The 17,960-nt window shown below is 43.7% G+C and overlaps 2 protein-coding genes across 6 annotated transcripts; one reads left to right on the forward strand and one right to left on the reverse strand.

Annotated features, from left to right (window-relative positions):
- Nucleotides 1–1,259: 1,259 nt before the first annotated feature.
- snrpa (small nuclear ribonucleoprotein polypeptide A) lies at nucleotides 1,260–10,045 on the reverse strand. Of its 4 annotated transcripts, none has more exons than XM_048522267.2 (7): nucleotides 9,862–10,045; nucleotides 8,272–8,375; nucleotides 6,898–7,070; nucleotides 6,107–6,274; nucleotides 4,797–4,970; nucleotides 4,076–4,164; nucleotides 1,260–1,927 (listed from the first exon to the last, which is right to left on the reverse strand). In XM_048522267.2, the coding sequence occupies exons 2-7, from the start codon at nucleotides 8,342–8,344 to the stop codon at nucleotides 1,768–1,770; spliced, it is 837 nt and encodes a 278-aa protein (XP_048378224.1). In that variant the 5' UTR covers nucleotides 8,345–8,375; nucleotides 9,862–10,045; the 3' UTR covers nucleotides 1,260–1,767. The 4 variants fall into 4 exon arrangements, with proteins under 4 accessions (XP_048378224.1, XP_048378222.1, XP_048378223.1 ...); XM_048522265.2 differs by lacking the exon at nucleotides 9,862–10,045 and adding an exon at nucleotides 9,638–9,813; XM_048522266.2 differs by lacking the exon at nucleotides 9,862–10,045 and adding an exon at nucleotides 9,555–9,617.
- Nucleotides 9,568–17,621, forward strand: actmap (actin maturation protease). Of its 2 annotated transcripts, none has more exons than XM_048522264.2 (7): nucleotides 9,568–9,640; nucleotides 11,262–11,624; nucleotides 13,267–13,335; nucleotides 14,065–14,189; nucleotides 14,740–14,869; nucleotides 15,665–15,735; nucleotides 16,861–17,621. In XM_048522264.2, the coding sequence occupies exons 2-7, from the start codon at nucleotides 11,386–11,388 to the stop codon at nucleotides 17,202–17,204; spliced, it is 978 nt and encodes a 325-aa protein (XP_048378221.1). In that variant the 5' UTR covers nucleotides 9,568–9,640; nucleotides 11,262–11,385; the 3' UTR covers nucleotides 17,205–17,621. The 2 variants fall into 2 exon arrangements, with proteins under 2 accessions (XP_048378221.1, XP_048378220.1); XM_048522263.2 differs by lacking the exon at nucleotides 9,568–9,640 and adding an exon at nucleotides 9,645–9,948.
- The last annotated feature ends 339 nt before the right edge of the window (nucleotides 17,622–17,960 follow it).

Here is a 17,960-nt window from a genome sequence, read left to right on the forward strand (position 1 = left end):
GCAACCAGAGTGTCTGCTGCTATTAAAAAAAGTGATTAAACCAGCTACAGACCACACTCAATAAATGGACGTGTATAGGCCAGTGCTGCACTTCAGAAGTATAACTGTTTTTAACAGATTCACAACCCATATGCCATTTCCTCCTCCCACCTTTATCTACTGCTACATCGCTTCAGCTTGATGTGTTGCAGTAATGATTTCGTAGACATGCCCACCGATCCAGTGGATTTGATTGCGAATGCTTCATAGAACATTACAGCACCCTACGGCCCTCGATGTTGCATCAACCTGTGAAACCAATCTGAAGCCCATCTAACCTACACTATTCCATTAATCATCCATATCCGTCACTCTGCTAGTTAACATCATCAGTGCGCCTCCGGTGAAGTGCTAGTGTTCTGTCGCGCATGTTATTTGTGTGTCTCAAGTTTGCTGGGGTGGTTGGTATTACTTCCAGTTCTGTTTCTCAGTGGGTTTGTACACAGGGTCTAATTCATTCAATGTGTTTGTTGATAGAGTTCCAGTTGGAATACCAGACCTCCAGGAATTCCCTGGCATGTCTCCGTTTGGCTTGTGCAATTATGGATGTGTTGTTCCAGTCAAATTCATGTCCCTCATTGATCTAGTAATTTCATGGTCATGTCCTCATTAATATTGGTGGTGTCCTGGGTTGCCTGCCTACTTGATTTTTCCAGCAGGATGTTGTTACCTAGCAAGGTGACAAAACGTTTGCAACCAAACCCACCAACTGGGTGAAGCATGTCTGTAACATCATCCACAACCTGAGCTACAAATCTTCAAAAACTTTGTAGCAGTAATCCTACTGAACTGGTAATCCAGAAGCCTGGTTAAAGCTCTGGGGAGAGGTCCATGGCAGCTATCAACTAACGAATCTGGAATATTCAGTAATGGGGGTCACCGCTGTTCAGACAGGACACAGTGTACAGCGTACAATGTGAATTTTCATTACTATCTTCCCCAGTGGAATAGTCACCTAACAACACAACCCCAACAAGTTAATAAAACAAAGAACAATGGAACTTAACATTGAAGGAGGATAATTGAACCCTGGACTCATGATTATAGAGAGGAGGCTTTAGCAGAGTTATTGTCATAGTTGTTAGGCCAAATGGTCTTTTGCCACATATTTTATCCATCTCAGTGACAGATCCTTGAGTTGCAAAGGGCTAGTTGACAAGCTCCATGATCCTGTAATGTTTGAGAGCGTAGTAGTGAGAAATAAACATTCAACTCAGCGGTTATATAAAAAAAAGATTTATTTGTGTTATTTCAGTAAAGTTTGAAAGCTCCAGGTGCAATGTCACGGAGACTCTGGGTGAAGAGCTTTCTTACACAGTGTGATTAAGCCAAACTGTTGCTTGCCGTAGCCAGTCAGACACGTTCACTCAAAAATGTTGCCAATCAGGGCCAGCCAAATCCAAAGTAATACCATTAAGTGGAGAACTAGAATTCATCCTTTTCCTGGAGTCAGGAGAAGGCCATAATTTGCTTTTTGACATTATTAAAAAAAAGTGAATTATTTTAAGTCGATGGACCCAGGAATAGGGCAAGGGGAGGATCCAACACCTGGATATGAACAGTGATCCAATAGGCAGGGCAAAGCTGATGAGTCTCCTCACTTAACACTTACCTGAAGCATCAGAACTTTAAAAATCCAATACAGGCCAGTTCCCCCACAATTTAGAAAATAAAACAACAGCTTTTGAAAATAAAGCTGGAATTAACCAGTTCAATCATCCTGACCCCTCATTTCTTTGCAAAGGAGATTTTCATTGCATTCGACTGTGTGATCTTGAACCCCTGGAGTGCGTCACGTGCTGCCCCAGCCTGGACCTCATTATCAAATTCCACAAAGGCAATGTCATGGCGACCAGGTACCAAGCGGACTTCCTTAAATCCAGGGAACCTAAAAAAATGCAGAGAAAGAATGATTAGCACACCAGGCTGTGTGTTGGGTTGGCAGGGTAGGGGAAGAGAAGTGTGGACCCTCCTTACTATGTTGGGAGGACTGATTGTCACAGCTAGCAACTCTCCAAGGCTCATTTGACAGCATCTTCCAAACCAGTGATCGCTGCCATCTAGAAGGACAAGGGTAGCAGATACGTGACAATACCATTCCCTCAGAACCGCCCCACCAAACCACACACCATCCTGATTTGAAACTATAATCACTGGCCCTGCACTGTCACTGGGTCATAATACTGGAAATCCCTCCTAACAGTACTGTGGGGGTATTTCCACCACGTGCACTGCAGCAGTTCAAGGTAACAGCTCATCACCTTCAAGGCAAATTGGAGGCAGATAATAGATAGTTGGTAGGTAGGGTTGGTCAGTAACTGCCACATCCCATGAAGTTATTAAGGGTTTTATGCTGTACATGAGACAGAGTGGTAGCCTCTTTCCTGGGTTCTTCACCTACCATCTCTTGATATAAGGCTACTAAGGTTCATTGTTTAACCTTATTTTTCCAGGTTTGGGCAACATGAAACTGTTCCGAGAAGCCAGACAGCTTACACTGAGACTCATCATCCTTCCAAACAGAACCAGCGGAGTGGGATAACTCTACAGTTCACTCAGGGAATGAGATCGCAACAGAAAGGTCTCTCCACCCAAATCAGAGTGTGGAGAACAAAAGGTTCTGATATAATTTAAAAACTTCATTCATTCATGAGCATTGCCAGCTGGGGGAGTTTTTACTGCCTGTCATCTGTCACCTGGTGAGCTCTTTCCTTGAACTGCTGCAGCCAGATCCACAATGTTGTGTGTGAGAGAGACAGCATGCGAGAGAGACAGAGTCTGGAGGAGGAAAAATTCCAGGATTTCAAAACAGCGACATTGTTGTATGAGAAGTTAGCATGGTGAATGCCTTAGAGGGGAACTTGCAGGTGGTCGCTATTCCAATATTCCTCTTGCCCTTAAACTTCTAGGTGGAAGTGGTTGAGGGTTTGGAAAGTTACATTTAAGGATCTTTGGTGAATTTCTGCAGTGCATCTCGTAAATAGTACACACTGCTGCTACTGACCATCAGTGGTGGATAGAGTGAAGTGGTGCTTTGTCATAGTCATAGTCATACAGCATGGAAACAGGTCCTTCAGTCCAACAAGTCCACACTAACCATGTCACCAAACTAACCTATTCCCACCTGCCTGCTTTCTATTTATCAGTTTAGGTTTCCTTGGGTTGGTGATGCCATTTCCTGTGTTGGTGGTGTCATTTCCTGTTCTTTTTCTCAGAAGGTGGTAGATGGGCTCCAAATCAATGTGTTTGTTGATGGAGTTCCAGTTGGAATGCTATGCTTCTAGGAAATGTCATCAACAAAGGAAATGACATCACCAACCCAAGGAAACCTAAACACAAATAGAAAGCAGGACATAACACAAGCGCTTCATCGGAGGCTCACTGATGATGTTACCTAGAATGGTGACAAAACGTCTGAAAACAAACCTTCCAGCTCAGCAAGCAAACTTACATCCAGAACCTCAACCTGAGCTACAAATCTTCTCAAAACTCGCTAACACCTGTCTCCTACTGTAAATCTAACTTTGTATCCAATTGGCATGCTCACCCCAAATCCCATGATCTAAATTTACTAAATATTCTACCATGTGGAACCTAATCAAAGGCTTTACTGAAGTCCAGTTCTGGATATTACAAACCTTCTGGAGTGTTGTTGGAGCTGCACCCATTCAGGGAAATGGGCAGTATTCCATCACACTACTAACTTGTGCCTTGTAGATGTTTGACAGGCTTTGGGGAATCAGAAGGTAGGATTCTTAGCCTCTGAGCTACACTTGTAGCACTGTGTTTACATGGTGAGTCCAGTTGAGTTTCTGATCAATGACAACTCTAAGAATGTTGATAATTGGGGATTCAGTGATGGTAATACCATTGAATGTCAAGGGGCATCGGTTTGATTGCCTTTCGTGGGAGATGGTTGTTGCCTGGCATTTGTGTGACATTACCGCTGCTTAATCCCACCACCTAGCAGCATCTTTACTTAGTATCAACCCCCACTCCAAAATCAGAGTCATGATTCCCATTCCCCCATACTTACTGGTTGAAAAGCATGGACAGCATCAGCTCATTGGTCTCCTCAGGCAGATTGGTTAAGAAGAGGATGTGATTGGGTGGATTCTCAGGCACCTGGAAACCAGAGAGATGACAGTTTAAGAATGTGGCATAAAAGTCACTGCAATATCACACAGCCACTTCACAAACATCTACCAACCCCTCCTGCCACTCAGTACCAGCAGTATACACATATCCCCTGGTCCCAGAGAGGGGCACCACATGCAATTCTCTCTATACCCAATACAGAGTAAGTCATACACTACACATTAAAAGGGATCGAGGGGTATGGAGAGAATGCAACTTTACATGGAGATGCAATTAGCCATGATCTAACTGAACGGTGGAACACGTTTGAGGGACAAATGGCCAAGCTCCCCTCACCAAGCTCCTAACTGTCATGCTCTAAAAGCAACATCCAATTCAGTTCAGCACCTGGCATACATCAGATTGCGAAGAGATACTGGCAGCAACATTAAACCACAGCCCAAGCATTTCACCTAACTCACCAATAACAAACCCCCTAAAGGTCAGAGGTTCTTGGGCAACAAGGATACCCACGTACGAAGCACTTTTTTCTTCAAGTATTCAAGGAAGCTAGCAAGCTCTCATCCAACTGATAACAACTGACTCAGCTGATTACCCTTGGGATGGGTACAACAACAATTCTATCATCATTTCACCTCCCATACCAACTGAAGACTTACCGTCTGAGCAGGTGGTGGCATCTGTCCAGCCATCATCTGGCCAGGAGGAATGGAACCCGGTGGCATCTGTCCAGGGGCCATTCCAGGTGGTGGCATCATCCCCGGTGGGGGCATGTAGTGAGGTTGCCCTGGCATTGGCATCATCCGTGGGGCCTGGCTCATCATGGGCATGCCCTACGACAAACAAACACCAAAATAAAACACACAACGGTTCAGGAGACAAGTCAATGAATTTTACACAACGGCCAAGAACCAGTCATTTCAGGCCATGCCTATTGCACAGAATTCTCTCAAACAAAAACAAAATAAAGAGTGTGAAGGAAAGCTTAGCAAATATCTCCTTGCTGTCTTAAGTGGGAAACTAATGTAAACTGTATCCTGTAAGTCCCTAGTTCTAATCTCTTCCACAAGGAGAAACAGCCTTTCAGAATCCAACCTGCCAAGTCCCTCAGGGTCTGTGTTTCAATAAGATTGTTAAATCTTGAAAATGCCTTCAAAGCACATCAACACCCACCAACAATACAGGAGTCAACGGGCAAGACTGAAAGTAGAGTCAAAGGGGAGTTTTTCAAAGTTTGGGGTCAAAGAGTAAGGACGCCATGGGAATCAGATTTGAAAGGAAAAGCTTTATTTTTTAAAATGCCACTCTCCTTCATTCTCCCTAGAGCAAATACATATTTCTATTGACAGTTGCTGACGCAGGGGATGGGAGGAACCACAATGCCAAAAACGGAAGCAGGGCCAAATGAAAACCTGCCAAATTAATGTTGGGATTAACTTGTGGCTTCTCCTATAGAGATGGGAATACCAACCCCAAAAAAACTCAACAGCAGAACTAAAGAATAGTCACTAATAAGACAAATTTAATTAATTAATTGTAAAGATTAAGCAAAGACTGTTGTCATGGAAGGACACAAACGAACCCCAAAAATCTAGTTGAAAGTGTTCCTCACAACCAATTTTCAACATATCAGTTGGCTCAAGTAAATTTCATTTAGAAAGAGTGCATGTACAGAAAGTGGACAGGACACCAAAAACCAGCTGACCTCAAAGCCCTCAGTTAGTTGGTTGAGCACAACAGTAAACGAAGACACCACATAAATTAAAATCAGTAGGAAGGAAACTCAGCAGTGTTCATCGCCAGACTTCCTTCTGCTGTACAGCTGACTGAGATAAAGGTCACAGATCTGACCCATCATCTGCTACTTCCCCTTCCATTAACAAGGAAATGAAGTAGCATTTCCTCACAGTTCACACACACACACACGTGCAGGTCTTTACATAACCAGTTTAGATCCAGCTACACTTACCGATACAGGAGGGGGGACAGCGTTAGCTGTTGGGGGTGCTGAAGCCTTTTTGTTGCCAGAAGGCTCAGGCGCCTTGACCTTCCTCTTCTCCTTCTTCCGGTCACGTTCCACATAGGTGCCCTTCATCTTCGCAATAATATCAGAATCAGTCTTTGCATATTGAATCCGCTGTGGGCAATGGGAAACTGTTAAACCACTGAAACTCCATGGGTTATATCCACAAGGGTTACCTCACAACAAGTGTAGAAAATAATAGAGTCTGCATTGGCACAAAGAAACTTTTAAGCTGCTTCTCAACCAAAAGAAAAATCCTTCACACAAAAGACTAAGTTTTTCAGCAGTACAGAATTTGAATACTGCAGAAGATAGAAACCGGATGCTAAAGATTTTCATCTTGAATTCCTCAGCTTAAATGTCAGGCCGCCAAATTTCACACGTAACACAATTTTGGTAAAGGAATAAAGGACGCAGGGACAAATCAAATCATCATCCTTTTCTCCTGCAAAATAACTTGCTGTGATAGTTTGAAATTTAGAATGAAATACATCTGATGAAAAGATGTGCAGGTGTGCAGAAGGAGACCAGCTCTGGCTGGACAATCTTTTACTTTGATCAGTAAACTCTCATGGAGCACAAATAAAGCTAGGCTGTTAGGTCTATTTTGTACAGAAAATTCATTATGCTCCACTTAGACACAGCCTAACTGCAATGGAAAACAGATCAGTTGACAAGCACAAAAGCTAATATCATGATATAGTACAGATCTTAGGACAAAGAACTCGAGTGCTCACCATCGGTTTATCATAGAAGGGAAAACCCTGCATTGATCTCAAGGCATTTGTAGCACTGCTGACTTCTTTGAAGATCACAAAGGCTTGACCTCGCATCTTCAAATTCCTGGAGACAAGGATGTCCAAAATCTGACCAAACTGGGAAAAAATGGCATACAGCGATTTCTTCAACTCTAGAAAGAGAAGAAACATAACACAATCAACTTCAGTTTCAAATCAGTCACAAGTACAATTGCGACCAGACTTGAACGTGAACTTGAAACCACAATTCAAGTTCATGAATGTCCAGTAAATGCGGTTGATTCATAATGTCATATTGTGCAAAGCCCAGTCAACCTCTTACAAAAACAATACAGAAGATGCAAACAAAGCTTTGCAAGAATGACACCAGAACCATGGTTATAGTTACAAAACAAAGTTATGCTTCATTTATACAGGGCATTGGAGACACCATATTTGGAGAGTGGGTTTTGTGGGTAAGCAAAGTGGAGTTATCAGATCACCCATGATCTTATTGAAAGAATGAACAGACTTTAGGGGTTGAGTGGTTAACTCACACTAAATGATATGTTTGTGTTAGAGATGACTGGCAGACTGGGGCTCTTTTTTCTACAAAGAGGCTAGAGCCAGGGAGGGGTCATCTTTAGCACTATGGTCTTTAACATTTGGGACATATTCAACAAAATAGACAACTGCCTGATTTGAAGGGACTCAACGGCAACTGCTGCAAATCCAGGTACAGTTACAACACAGAGTCATAGAGATGTACAGCATGGCAGCAGATCCTTTGGTCCAACTCGTCCGCGCTGACTAGATACCCTAAATTAATCTAGACCCATTTCCCTGTAAACCGTTCTTGTTCACATACCCTTCAGGATGCCTTTTAAATGTATAAATCAAAAGGCATTTTGACAGGTACATGAATGGGAAAGGTTTAGAGGGATATTGGCCAAAAGGAGTTAGTTGGAACTAGTTCAGTTTGGGAAATTTGGGTCACATGGACGAGTTGGATCAAAGGGCCTGTTTCCATGCTGTACGACTCTATAACAGTCCTTGCATATGGCTGTTGAACACTCCGAAACAACGGGTCATACATGGTACTTATTAATAATTCCAATAAAGAAACTGGGAGAAAGTTGTTTTAAGCTATGCTTAGTCAGAACTTCCCACCGCAGGGATAGTTGAGAGAAATTTCCTTTAAGAAACTAAATAAACATGAGGGGATGAGGAGCAGTTTGTTAAAATTCACTCTCAGTACACACTTTGCTAACTGTGCCAGCATTTATTGTCTTAGACCCCACTAATGCTCTCGAAGTCCCCAACCCAAACATACCCGAATACACTGCTGAACCAGAACTATCCCTGAATACTTGCCATCTTTCTTGATCTTCTCATTCAAATTGTTGATGTAGATGGTGTGGTTTGGACGGGCCTCTTGGGTAGTCATGGCTCTACTCTTGCGCTAACTAAAATTAAAACTGAGGGGGGAAATGAGCACAAGTGAAAGTCAGTCTCATAGATGTCACTCTTCAAAAGAAATAAACCTCTCTCTAACTTCATTATGGCAAATCTCAGAGTTGAACTCAACTCAGAAATCATGAGCTCAAAATCAACAATGGCAAGCTGTGACATTCAATAAATCTTAAAAGGTTTGATAGTCCAGACCAAGGATGATCAGCAGAATTCAACCTGTTCACTGTAGTTCAGCACCACACTCCTTAATTGTTTTAATGGCTGCCTGAACTTCCAAAGCCTCAATGCAGCAGCAACTTCCAGAATTGGAAGTCAATGTCTTGATCAGCAAAACAACACTAATCACTGTGGTTGTATACACACTTTGAGAGGAAATGCTGCTCAGCATGCTAGCATTACATGTGGTTACTGTGCAGAACCAAAGCTGACAAAAGGTGGCTGCCAAACGTATCCATTCTCATCCGCTAACACCGCTCCCAGATTCAAAGGACTGCAGCCCAATGTGTGGCTATAAGTGGTAGAAATGTAAGTCACATCCCTAAATTGCTCTAAAGCAACTCAAGCACACCCCATCCTAGATCCCAAAGTTAAGAGTACGTATTGTCCTTCCTTTGCCCGTTACCCAGAGACAGGATTACTAAACAACCCCTTCTCTCACATCCTTCATCCAAGCTCACCCGCTCTGAGAAGCAAGACAGCCCCTTCTCTCCCCCACCTCTGAGGGAAAGGTCAGCCTACCCCCCTCTCCTTCTGAGAGCTCACACAGCCCCCTCTGTGCACGAACATAAAAAACAGGCGGAGGCCATTCGGCCCTTCAAGCCTGCTGCACAATTCTCTACAACCACATCTGATCATCAAACTCTACAACCTGACCCTACCTTTCCCTCCCCATGTCCTTTGATCCCTTTAGCCCAAATCACCAAATCCAACTCCTTCTTGAAACGTAGTATTTTGGCCTGTTTTCTGTACCACAGAAAACCACAGTAGTAGCAGTCTGCGGGTGGAGGAATTTCTCATCATCTCAGTCTCCTCTGGCATACGCTGTATCCTTAGACGCCCACCCATCAACTCAACCTCTCTCACATTCCTTTAGCCACTCAGCCCTCCCTTTTGCCTTACCACCCTTCACCCTTTACCCCTGGCCTACTCTCTCCCTCTCAGCCAACCCTCCGCCCTCTCTTTACCTCCATCGGCCCTGAACCGGAAGCTACCGCCCGTCGGCGGAAGCTTTAACCCGTGGTTCCGCCGCAGGCTGCTCCGTACGAACCTGGTGAGACCGCGGCTCTAAAGAACCGACCGTGCGACGCGATGCGAGCTCCCGCACACAGAGACGATCAGGCTAACTGCGGGCGGCCGCCGGCTCTAAACGCTGGGGGATGGCAGCGGATGGTCGCGGGCCCTAACCGCCAGCACCGCGCGCCACGACGGAAGTCCAACCCCCTCACCCCGCGGCCAGCTCCCATTGGCCGGCCCTGGTGCGGGGCCGCTCACCGATTTGTCCGCGGTCCCGTCAATCAGACGAAGGCGGGAGGGTCGGTGTCCCCGCGGGACCCGGATGGTTTCCCCAGCTAATAAAATGTGAGGCTGGATGAACACAGCAGGCCAAGCAGCATCTCAGGAGCACAAAAGCTGACGTTTCGGGCTCCGGCGGGGAGTGAGAAAGGACAGAAACAGAAACAGAGATCGAGAAGGAGCGGCTAAGAGGGCGGGAGAGGGGAATCAGTGACTCGCTAACGGTCTGGGTCCATTCAACAGCACAGACCCGATCTGAGAGAACTGATTGGACTAGACCGGTGTCAATCAAATTGGCCATTCCACCGTGGCCAATCGCGGGATGTAGAGTGGGATTCAGGGACGGAATGTTCTAGAACGTGTTCAGTAATTCCCGACCCTCCGCTTTCCTAAGTACCCCACACACACTTGCATCCATCCTATCCCCCAATTACTTTATTCCCCTATCCGACACTCCCCAACACCAAACACCTCAAATAACCCCAACCCACCTCAATCCCCTCCCTCTCCCCAAAAACCATTCCACCCCATCACCAATCGCCCTCCAACCTCCCCAGCGATCCAACTCCAATCTCACCCCAAAAGCCACCTTACCAACTATTCCCATCCCTCAGTTACATCCCAAACTACTCCAACCATTCCACCCCTCCCCAAACTGCACAGTCCAATCCCACAATAAAAATCACACCTCACCCCAAAGTGCCCCGTTACTCTCCACAATACCCGAATCACTCCACTCTACCTAACTATACAACCCCAATCATCCCACCCTGCCTCCAACACCTCAAAATACCCCTGCCTCACCCCTTCACAACTACTCCATCCCTCAAATGATTTCATTTTCCCTGACCATCCCTAATCGACCCCTTCCCTAACTACTGTTTCTCCATCCAGCCATCCCATTCCCTAATTACTTCATCCCCAAATTACCCCATGTCCCATACCAGTTCTACCTCAACTGACCCAGCTTCCAACCACTGTTCGCCCACTCTTCTGTGTTGATTTCTTTTCTGCAAATCCAGTCCTTGTTACAACTAGCACTATTCCCTGCTATCTAACCCTTTATAAATCTGTGCTGGCTCTATGCTCAGAAATTTTGAATTTGTGGATTCAGGCAATTTATTGACAGCAGATAGTAACGGGTCTGTGATTTCCTGATGGACCTCACATCATTTTTCTTAAATTGTTGAATGTCATGCAGTTATTCCATGCCCCCCTTCTCCCTCAACATGGAGTCTTCATTACTCCCACTGAGACTACTTTCCCAAATCCTCCACCACTCACCCCATCTCCTGCCCCTAACTCCCCCATTAAATATAAAAGACAAATATTTTCTGGAACAATAAGTGATAAATGATAATGATTTTTTTTCCTCCAAGGCAAATATTACAACAGTATCTCTGACCCTTGGTGTACTAGTTACTGAGGCAACTTACTCGTAAAAATTGTTGTGGGATGCTCCAATTTATCAAGTCAAAGCCAAACGTTAAATAGTGGGCTGCCATGTCCCACCTCCATCATGTTGAAATGGCACAAGGAGAGCAAAATCTCATCAGTGACACATCTGATGGTACAGACTATTTGTCAGTCCCTCCTCCTCCTCCCCCCCTCCCTCCACCCTTTCTGTCCCCTCCTTCTGAACCATCACAAAATAAATTATACCAGATTTTTGCTCAAGACCGATTACCAGTAACTGGAGACTGGGAGGAGGTGAAGTTGCTGGTCCAGAGCAGGCCTAACAGGTATATAAAACTAAAAATTATGAGCCATGTTTGTCACAGTTGTTTAAATAAGAGCAAGATTCTGGAGATGCTGGAAACCTGAAACACAAGAAGTGCTGGAGAAACCTAGCAGTTCTGGCAGCATATGGGTGGCATAGTGGCCTCACAGCGACAGGGACCTGGATTCGATTCTAGCATTGGGTGACTGTCTGGAGTTTGCATATTCTTCCCCATGTCTGCATGGGTTTCCAGTTTCCTCCCACTGGCCAAAGACATGCAGTTTAGATGGATTGGCCATGCTAAATTGCCCATAGTGTCCAGACATGGATTAGCTATGGGAAATGGAGGGATAGGCGAGGTCTGGGTGGGATACTCTTTAAATGGTTTTTAAGGTCTTAGCGAAAATTTGTAGCTCGGGTTGTGGATGCAGTTGTTCATTAGCGCACTGAGCTGGTTGTTCTGTGGTGTGCAGACATTCTGTTACCCTTCTAGGCAACATCATCAATGTGATTTCTAATTGAAGCAATGGTGTTCTGCTTCCTTCCGCATGTTAATGAACAACTGCATCTTTGGAGGGTTGATGTGGCTTCAGTTGGCCGAATGGCCTGCATCCATATTGTAGGGATTCTGTAATCTGTAGAGAGACACAATTAACATTTCAAGTGTAGTACAACTTCCTAAAAACATCTCTGAGAAGTCAAACACAGTCGAATAACTCTGCGGTCAAAACTCAGGAAAGAGATCTAGGATTGTCGGTACAGCTATGTGTTGGAGTTTGGTCTTCAGGTACGTCCTAGGGGCTGAGAGACCTTGGAAAAAGCCACGTGCCATTAATATTTCAATACAGTTGTGAGCAAGGTTATGGAAACCCACAAGTAACACTTTGTACAACTGACAAATGTTAGAGCTCAGGAAAAATAAATCAAGGGCGGTACTAACTTGATAAAGCTAGCTGTCCACGAAAAAAGATGCATTTGCACCTGTGACGATGCTAGAGTGTGGTTTCCAGAATCCAGAGGAGTGTCACTCCTGGAACAGGTGGTGAGCTACCAGAAACTGAGCAATCATTGAGGCAATGCATGATGGAGTAGTTTTTGATGTACTTTAAAGGCCAGTTCTTCAACAGTGAAGTCTTAAAATGAGACTTAGTAACCCACAATGTCACTGACATCCTGAGAGCGGGGAGGGGTGGGTAGGTAGTTGCTGAGTAATCCATGGGATCTGACTCAATCACTTTTGATGTTTACATTTACACTTTTGTCTGAGTAAGTTTTATTTGTAATAAACTAGGTATTAATTGTTAACTTAAGAAACTGGCTGAATTATTTCTAGCACTAAGTCAGATACAATGTAAAGCCTATTGAATTGGCCATATCACCACACAGTTTAAAATTCATTATGACCAGTGGAGGAGTGGGACTAAAGGGAAATTGATGCCCCGCTCCAATCTTGGTTGTAACACTCTGTATACTGTGCGAAGTTAATGGCTTGGCCAAGTTACTGCCCTCTTATAGACTAAGCAATGCATCCTTTATGTGTTATTATAGGTTAACAGTGCATCCTCATGTACTATTGCAGTTTAATATCAGAGCCCAAGTGTGCTATCAAGTGATAGATTCTTTTCCAATGGCTGAACATTTTTCTGATTTTCTCATATTTCCAGCTTCAACAAAGATTTGCAATGGCTCCTTATTAATAAATATGTACCCTCGCTGATCCAGGATGGTCCACAGTAAGTATCTAATTCTGGTTTCTCTACATTGGTGCATACTGGCAGAAATGGGGGCACAGAGGCTCAGCGGTTAGCACTGCTGCCACACAGTGCCTGGGACACAGGTTCAATTCTATCCTAAGGCAACTGGAACTTGCACATCCTCCCCGTGTCTACATGGTTTCCCGCCAGGTACTCCACTTTCCTTCCACAGTCCCGAGATGTGCAGGTTAGGTGGATTGGCCATGCTAAATTTCCCATTGTGTTCAGGGATGTGCAGGCTAGGTGGGTTAACAACAGGAAATGCAGGATTACAGAGATAGGGTAGAGGGAATGGGCCTGGGTGGAATGCTCTTCAGAGGGTCTATGTGGACTTGTTGGGCTGAATAGCCTGTTTCCACACTGTAGGGATTCTATGAAATAGAAAATGTTGGCAATGTCTGGCATCACCTCTGGTGGAACAGATTTAATGTTTCTGTTCCATGACCTTTCATCAGAACACGGGTAGTTTTTCTGTTTTTCTCTCACCTATAAATGCTGCCTTCCATAATCTGCCAAGTGTGGGTGCTTTTTCCCTGTGTCCTAGCCAATATTCAACCTTCAACTAATTCCCAAAGCAGATTGACTGCCATTCATCTCATGCCTGCATGTGAGATTGCATTGTGTGCTGTGCTGTGGACCTTTCTTCTGCCTATAAACTGCAATTGCTTTCTCAGTCACCACTGCTCCTTGTATTTTATTGTGATTCAGGTGTGGACTGGTGGCTCTATGGATGGCCGGACATTTGCTGAACATGTGTGAGGTGCAGGGTCTGCAGGAGATAGTGGACTGTGCGAAGGCCAGAGGGTATACTGTTCAGGGAGAGATGTTTTCAGGTATCTTATAATGTATCTCCAGTGAGAAATCTCCAGACTTTGCTCCTCCTGTTGGTCTGTGTTCTCTTCCCTTCTCTGCTGTCTGTTTCAGTCTTCTCACTTTCAGGGTCAGTTGCGACTCAATGGATACTCTTGCTTAAGTCAGAAGAATGTGGGTTCAGGTTCTATTCCAGAGTTTTTAAGCACAAGATTGGTGCAGTACAAAGGGAGTGCTACACTGTCAGAGATGCCATCTTTCCTTGGACCCTTCAGGACAACGACCTGACTACTGTCTCTGGCAGATGTAAAAGATTCCAAGGCACTAATTATGCAAAAAGACCAGGAGTGCTACTCATTATCCTGGACAATGCTCGCTCCTCAACCATTATCACTGAAACAAACTATCATGTATTGAAGCTTGTGGGCCTTGTTGTATTCAAATTAGCGACCATATTTCCTATATTACAACATGCACTATATTTCAAAAATATTTAATTGTCTGTAAATTGTTTTGCAAGGTTATGCAATAAATAAATACCTGTGAGATTTATTTTTGTCTATCCGATTCCAGGTGCAAACATGGTGAAACTGGCCGAGGAAGTTTTCCAATGTCATGCTGAACTCCTCAATAATGGCTTAATGGGAACTAACAAAGCCAGAATAATGCAGCATCTCTTTGCTGGTTATCCTGTATTAGTACCGTATCCTTATATTGACATTCGACAAAGCCACTTCCTGTACAGGATCAGGCTGCAAATCAGTCGCCTTTGGTTAGATATACGTGCAGGGTTACAAGACCATCCAGGATAGAGGAACCTGCTTCTGGTCCGAGCGTCCATCTCTAAGGAAGCTAAGGAGCTGAAAATAGTTATAGGCACTGGTTGTTCTCCTATATCCCACCCTATAGCAATTTTACATGTGTTACGCATGTTTGCTGTTTGTGACCTTAGCCTTTCCTATTGCCTCCAGCTGTGCACTTTCTTAGACTGGACAGTGAATGTGAGCTGGGGCTCTGTATGATTTACCTTTTCTCTGATACAGGGATCACTAGATAGTGGTCAGGAGCTGGAACTCTGGTTGATATTTCCTCAGTCTCTTACCCAGGGCTGATTTAATGGTGATCAGAGGTAGGGATCTTTGTTGATTCTCCGCTTTATTAGTTTAGAGTTCATTGGGCAGGGATCAATAAAAGGAACCCTGATTTATATTTCCTCTCTATCACTCAAAGCTATTTGTAATCATAAGCAATGTTTGAGCTAGAACAGAACAGATTGGGAATGGATCTTAGGATCATCCTGATCTGTATGATTCTATCCCATACATGCAGGCTCCCCAAATGCTTTACTAGGAAAGCTCAAATGCACTAAAGTCAGACAGGCCATAAAAAGTTAAATTATTGATCTGTGCTGAGTTACCTGAGGCAGCAGTTGATATGCCGTAGTTGGCCTCAGCAAGCTTGGGACAATTAATTGGGGAAAATCCTTAACTAAAAGAAGGTATGATGAAGACTTCAATCATGAGCCCTGTCTGCGCAAAGGGCATAAAGCTCACTGGGCAGTAATTTCAGGTGAGAGCTGAACACTAAGTGAAATTTTAACTAAACATCAGCTGAAATAGAAGATTCACATATCGAACTGTGAGGAATGTACCAAGACACTTAATATCTTTAGCAGTTTTCCTGGAAATTTAAGCAATGTTTTGAAAATAAAATAACTTTGTTTAGGGGCATCATGGACCACAAGTTGGCATTTATTGCCCATCCATAATTACTCTGTCATAATCATGTATTAATTGTAAGCAGATGTTAGGCTTGTTTAGAGTTTCACCTGTGTACAGGCTTGAGTTAGGAGATGTTTGCTTGTGATGCTTCAACCTAGAAGTAAACATTAAGACAGAGTAAAGATTGATGAATGATAATCCTGATGTCAAACTGGCTTTTTGGGATAGAACACTCTGGACAACTAATTCAATACAGCTAAGCAGTTAAGATACTAGAATGGGAGTTACCCAGCAGCCAGACTGATAAAGACAGCAGGTATGGAAGGAATTAGTGAACCAAATTCGGATTTTAATTCCCTTTTTTCTTGTTTTCCAAATTTAATTCAAATTCTCAAGCTGCTGTGGTGAGATTTGAACTCATTCTCTTGTCTAAGCTGTGTAACAAAGCCACTATTTTACCAGAGATAGTAGGAACTGCAGAATCTGAGATAACAAGGTGTAGAGCTGGATGAACACAGCAGGCCAAGCAGCATCAGAGGAGCAGGAAAGCTGATGTTTCGGGCCTAGACCTTTCTTCGAAGAAGGCTATAGGCCTAAAACGACAGCTTTCCTGCTCCTCTGCTGCTGCTTGCCCTGCTGTGTTCATCCAGCTCTACACCTTGTTATCTCACTACTTTACCATGTCCTGTTGCAAGATTTTTTACAGGCCTATCGCATTTAAAACAATGATCACCTTGCTGTGTAGAGGTGATCTGTATAGGCCTCAAGATAAATCAATTTAATTAGTGTTTAATGGGTTTAATGGATTGCTAGATGGTTGAAATTGGTTGTGTCTAGCTCAAGAGGTGTCAAAATATGGTTTTGGGACTTCTTGACCATGATGGGAAGACACAAAATTTTTATGTGAGTAGTTTGATTTCCAATGCTTAGTGCCTATTTAGTAGCTTACATATTGCTTGTGATTATTGTGTAGGAGCATTGCTGGGACTGAAGTACAAACCTTTAAAAGACTTCTCTGAGGAAGATTCTGCTATTCCTGGGCTGTTTTATCAACGAGTGAATGTGCCTGGAGCTCATTACCCTGAGGATACCGTTGCTGAGATTTACTTGGTGGCCAAGCAGGGAAAGAGTCTGAAGTATCAGTTGTGGCCATTCGACCAAGTGCATAACAGTAATGTGCAGCTAAGAGAGTTTAGCCCAAAGCGAGAGTGTGATGGGACTGTCTATGTTATCCCTGATGGTGGTGTGGAGTCAGGACTATGTGGAGTGGTGATTCTCCTACAACCATTGCCCCAGGATCAAAACCAAAGCTTGTGAAAGAACTTTTAATTTAAACAGTATCTTTCAGGGTACCTCAAGATGCTTATTCATAAAGCAGAATATCTTGCAATAATTGTAACATAAGAACTGTGAAAACCACTTTATTTGCACTTTGCAGGAGTGTGCAAACAAAATGCTCAGTTTTGCATTAGAGTATCAGCCAGCCTTGATCATGCAAGTGGACCTGGCTAATCACTGCTGATTTAACTGGCTACATTGCAGAAGAGTTAGACATTTAATATTTAACACATACTTGGTAGAAAATGCAACAGAGTGTTGGATACAAAGGAGATTGTGCCAATTATTTGATGTCAAACTATGCAGGTGCAGCATGATATTGGTGCCTTTGGACCAGCTGAAAGCCAATTATGCAAATAAAATGTAATAAGGCAACAAGGTTTCAATGGTTTACCCTGCAATTCCTCAGCTACACGGTTCAAGCGCTTACGGCAAGTTTCACTTGTCCTGTCTCAGACCAGAGTATGAATATGAATCCCCCTCAAGATTCTGGCCAGGATGTGTTCTACAGATATTATCTAATCACTCTATTCAGAGATGTTACAACACTGCTAGAAATATCGACACTACCATTGCATCCATAAATTCTGTGGGGGCTGATACTCCTCACCTTGTCAATTGAAAGCAATTGCCTAAGGTGTCTGGCACAATTATTACCAAAATCAAGACTGAATCAGGGACCTTTAGATCTTCAGTCATAGCTATTTTCTAATCAATTTGTTCAGAAATGTTATT

Source organism: Stegostoma tigrinum, chromosome 39, assembly GCF_030684315.1.
Source record: "Stegostoma tigrinum isolate sSteTig4 chromosome 39, sSteTig4.hap1, whole genome shotgun sequence".
Classification (NCBI taxonomy): Eukaryota; Metazoa; Chordata; class Chondrichthyes; order Orectolobiformes; family Stegostomatidae; genus Stegostoma; species Stegostoma tigrinum.

Excerpts from the sequence above, each read along its gene's own strand:
- snrpa (XM_048522267.2), bottom strand. The coding sequence starts at position 8,344 with ATGACTACCCAAGAGGCCCGTCCAAACCACACCATCTACATCAACAAT. Across the intron at positions 6,275-6,897 it reads CCTTCTATGATAAACCGATG|CGGATTCAATATGCAAAGAC; the intron begins GTGAGCACTCGA and ends CATTGCCCACAG. Across the intron at positions 1,928-4,075 it reads CTGTCCATGCTTTTCAACCA|GTTCCCTGGATTTAAGGAAG; the intron begins GTAAGTATGGGG and ends GCATTTTTTTAG.
- actmap (XM_048522264.2), top strand. The coding sequence starts at position 11,386 with ATGTCCCACCTCCATCATGTTGAAATGGCACAAGGAGAGCAAAATCTC. Across the intron at positions 14,870-15,664 it reads GGTTATCCTGTATTAGTACC|GTATGATGAAGACTTCAATC; the intron begins GTATCCTTATAT and ends AACTAAAAGAAG. Across the intron at positions 15,736-16,860 it reads TCACTGGGCAGTAATTTCAG|GAGCATTGCTGGGACTGAAG; the intron begins GTGAGAGCTGAA and ends ATTATTGTGTAG.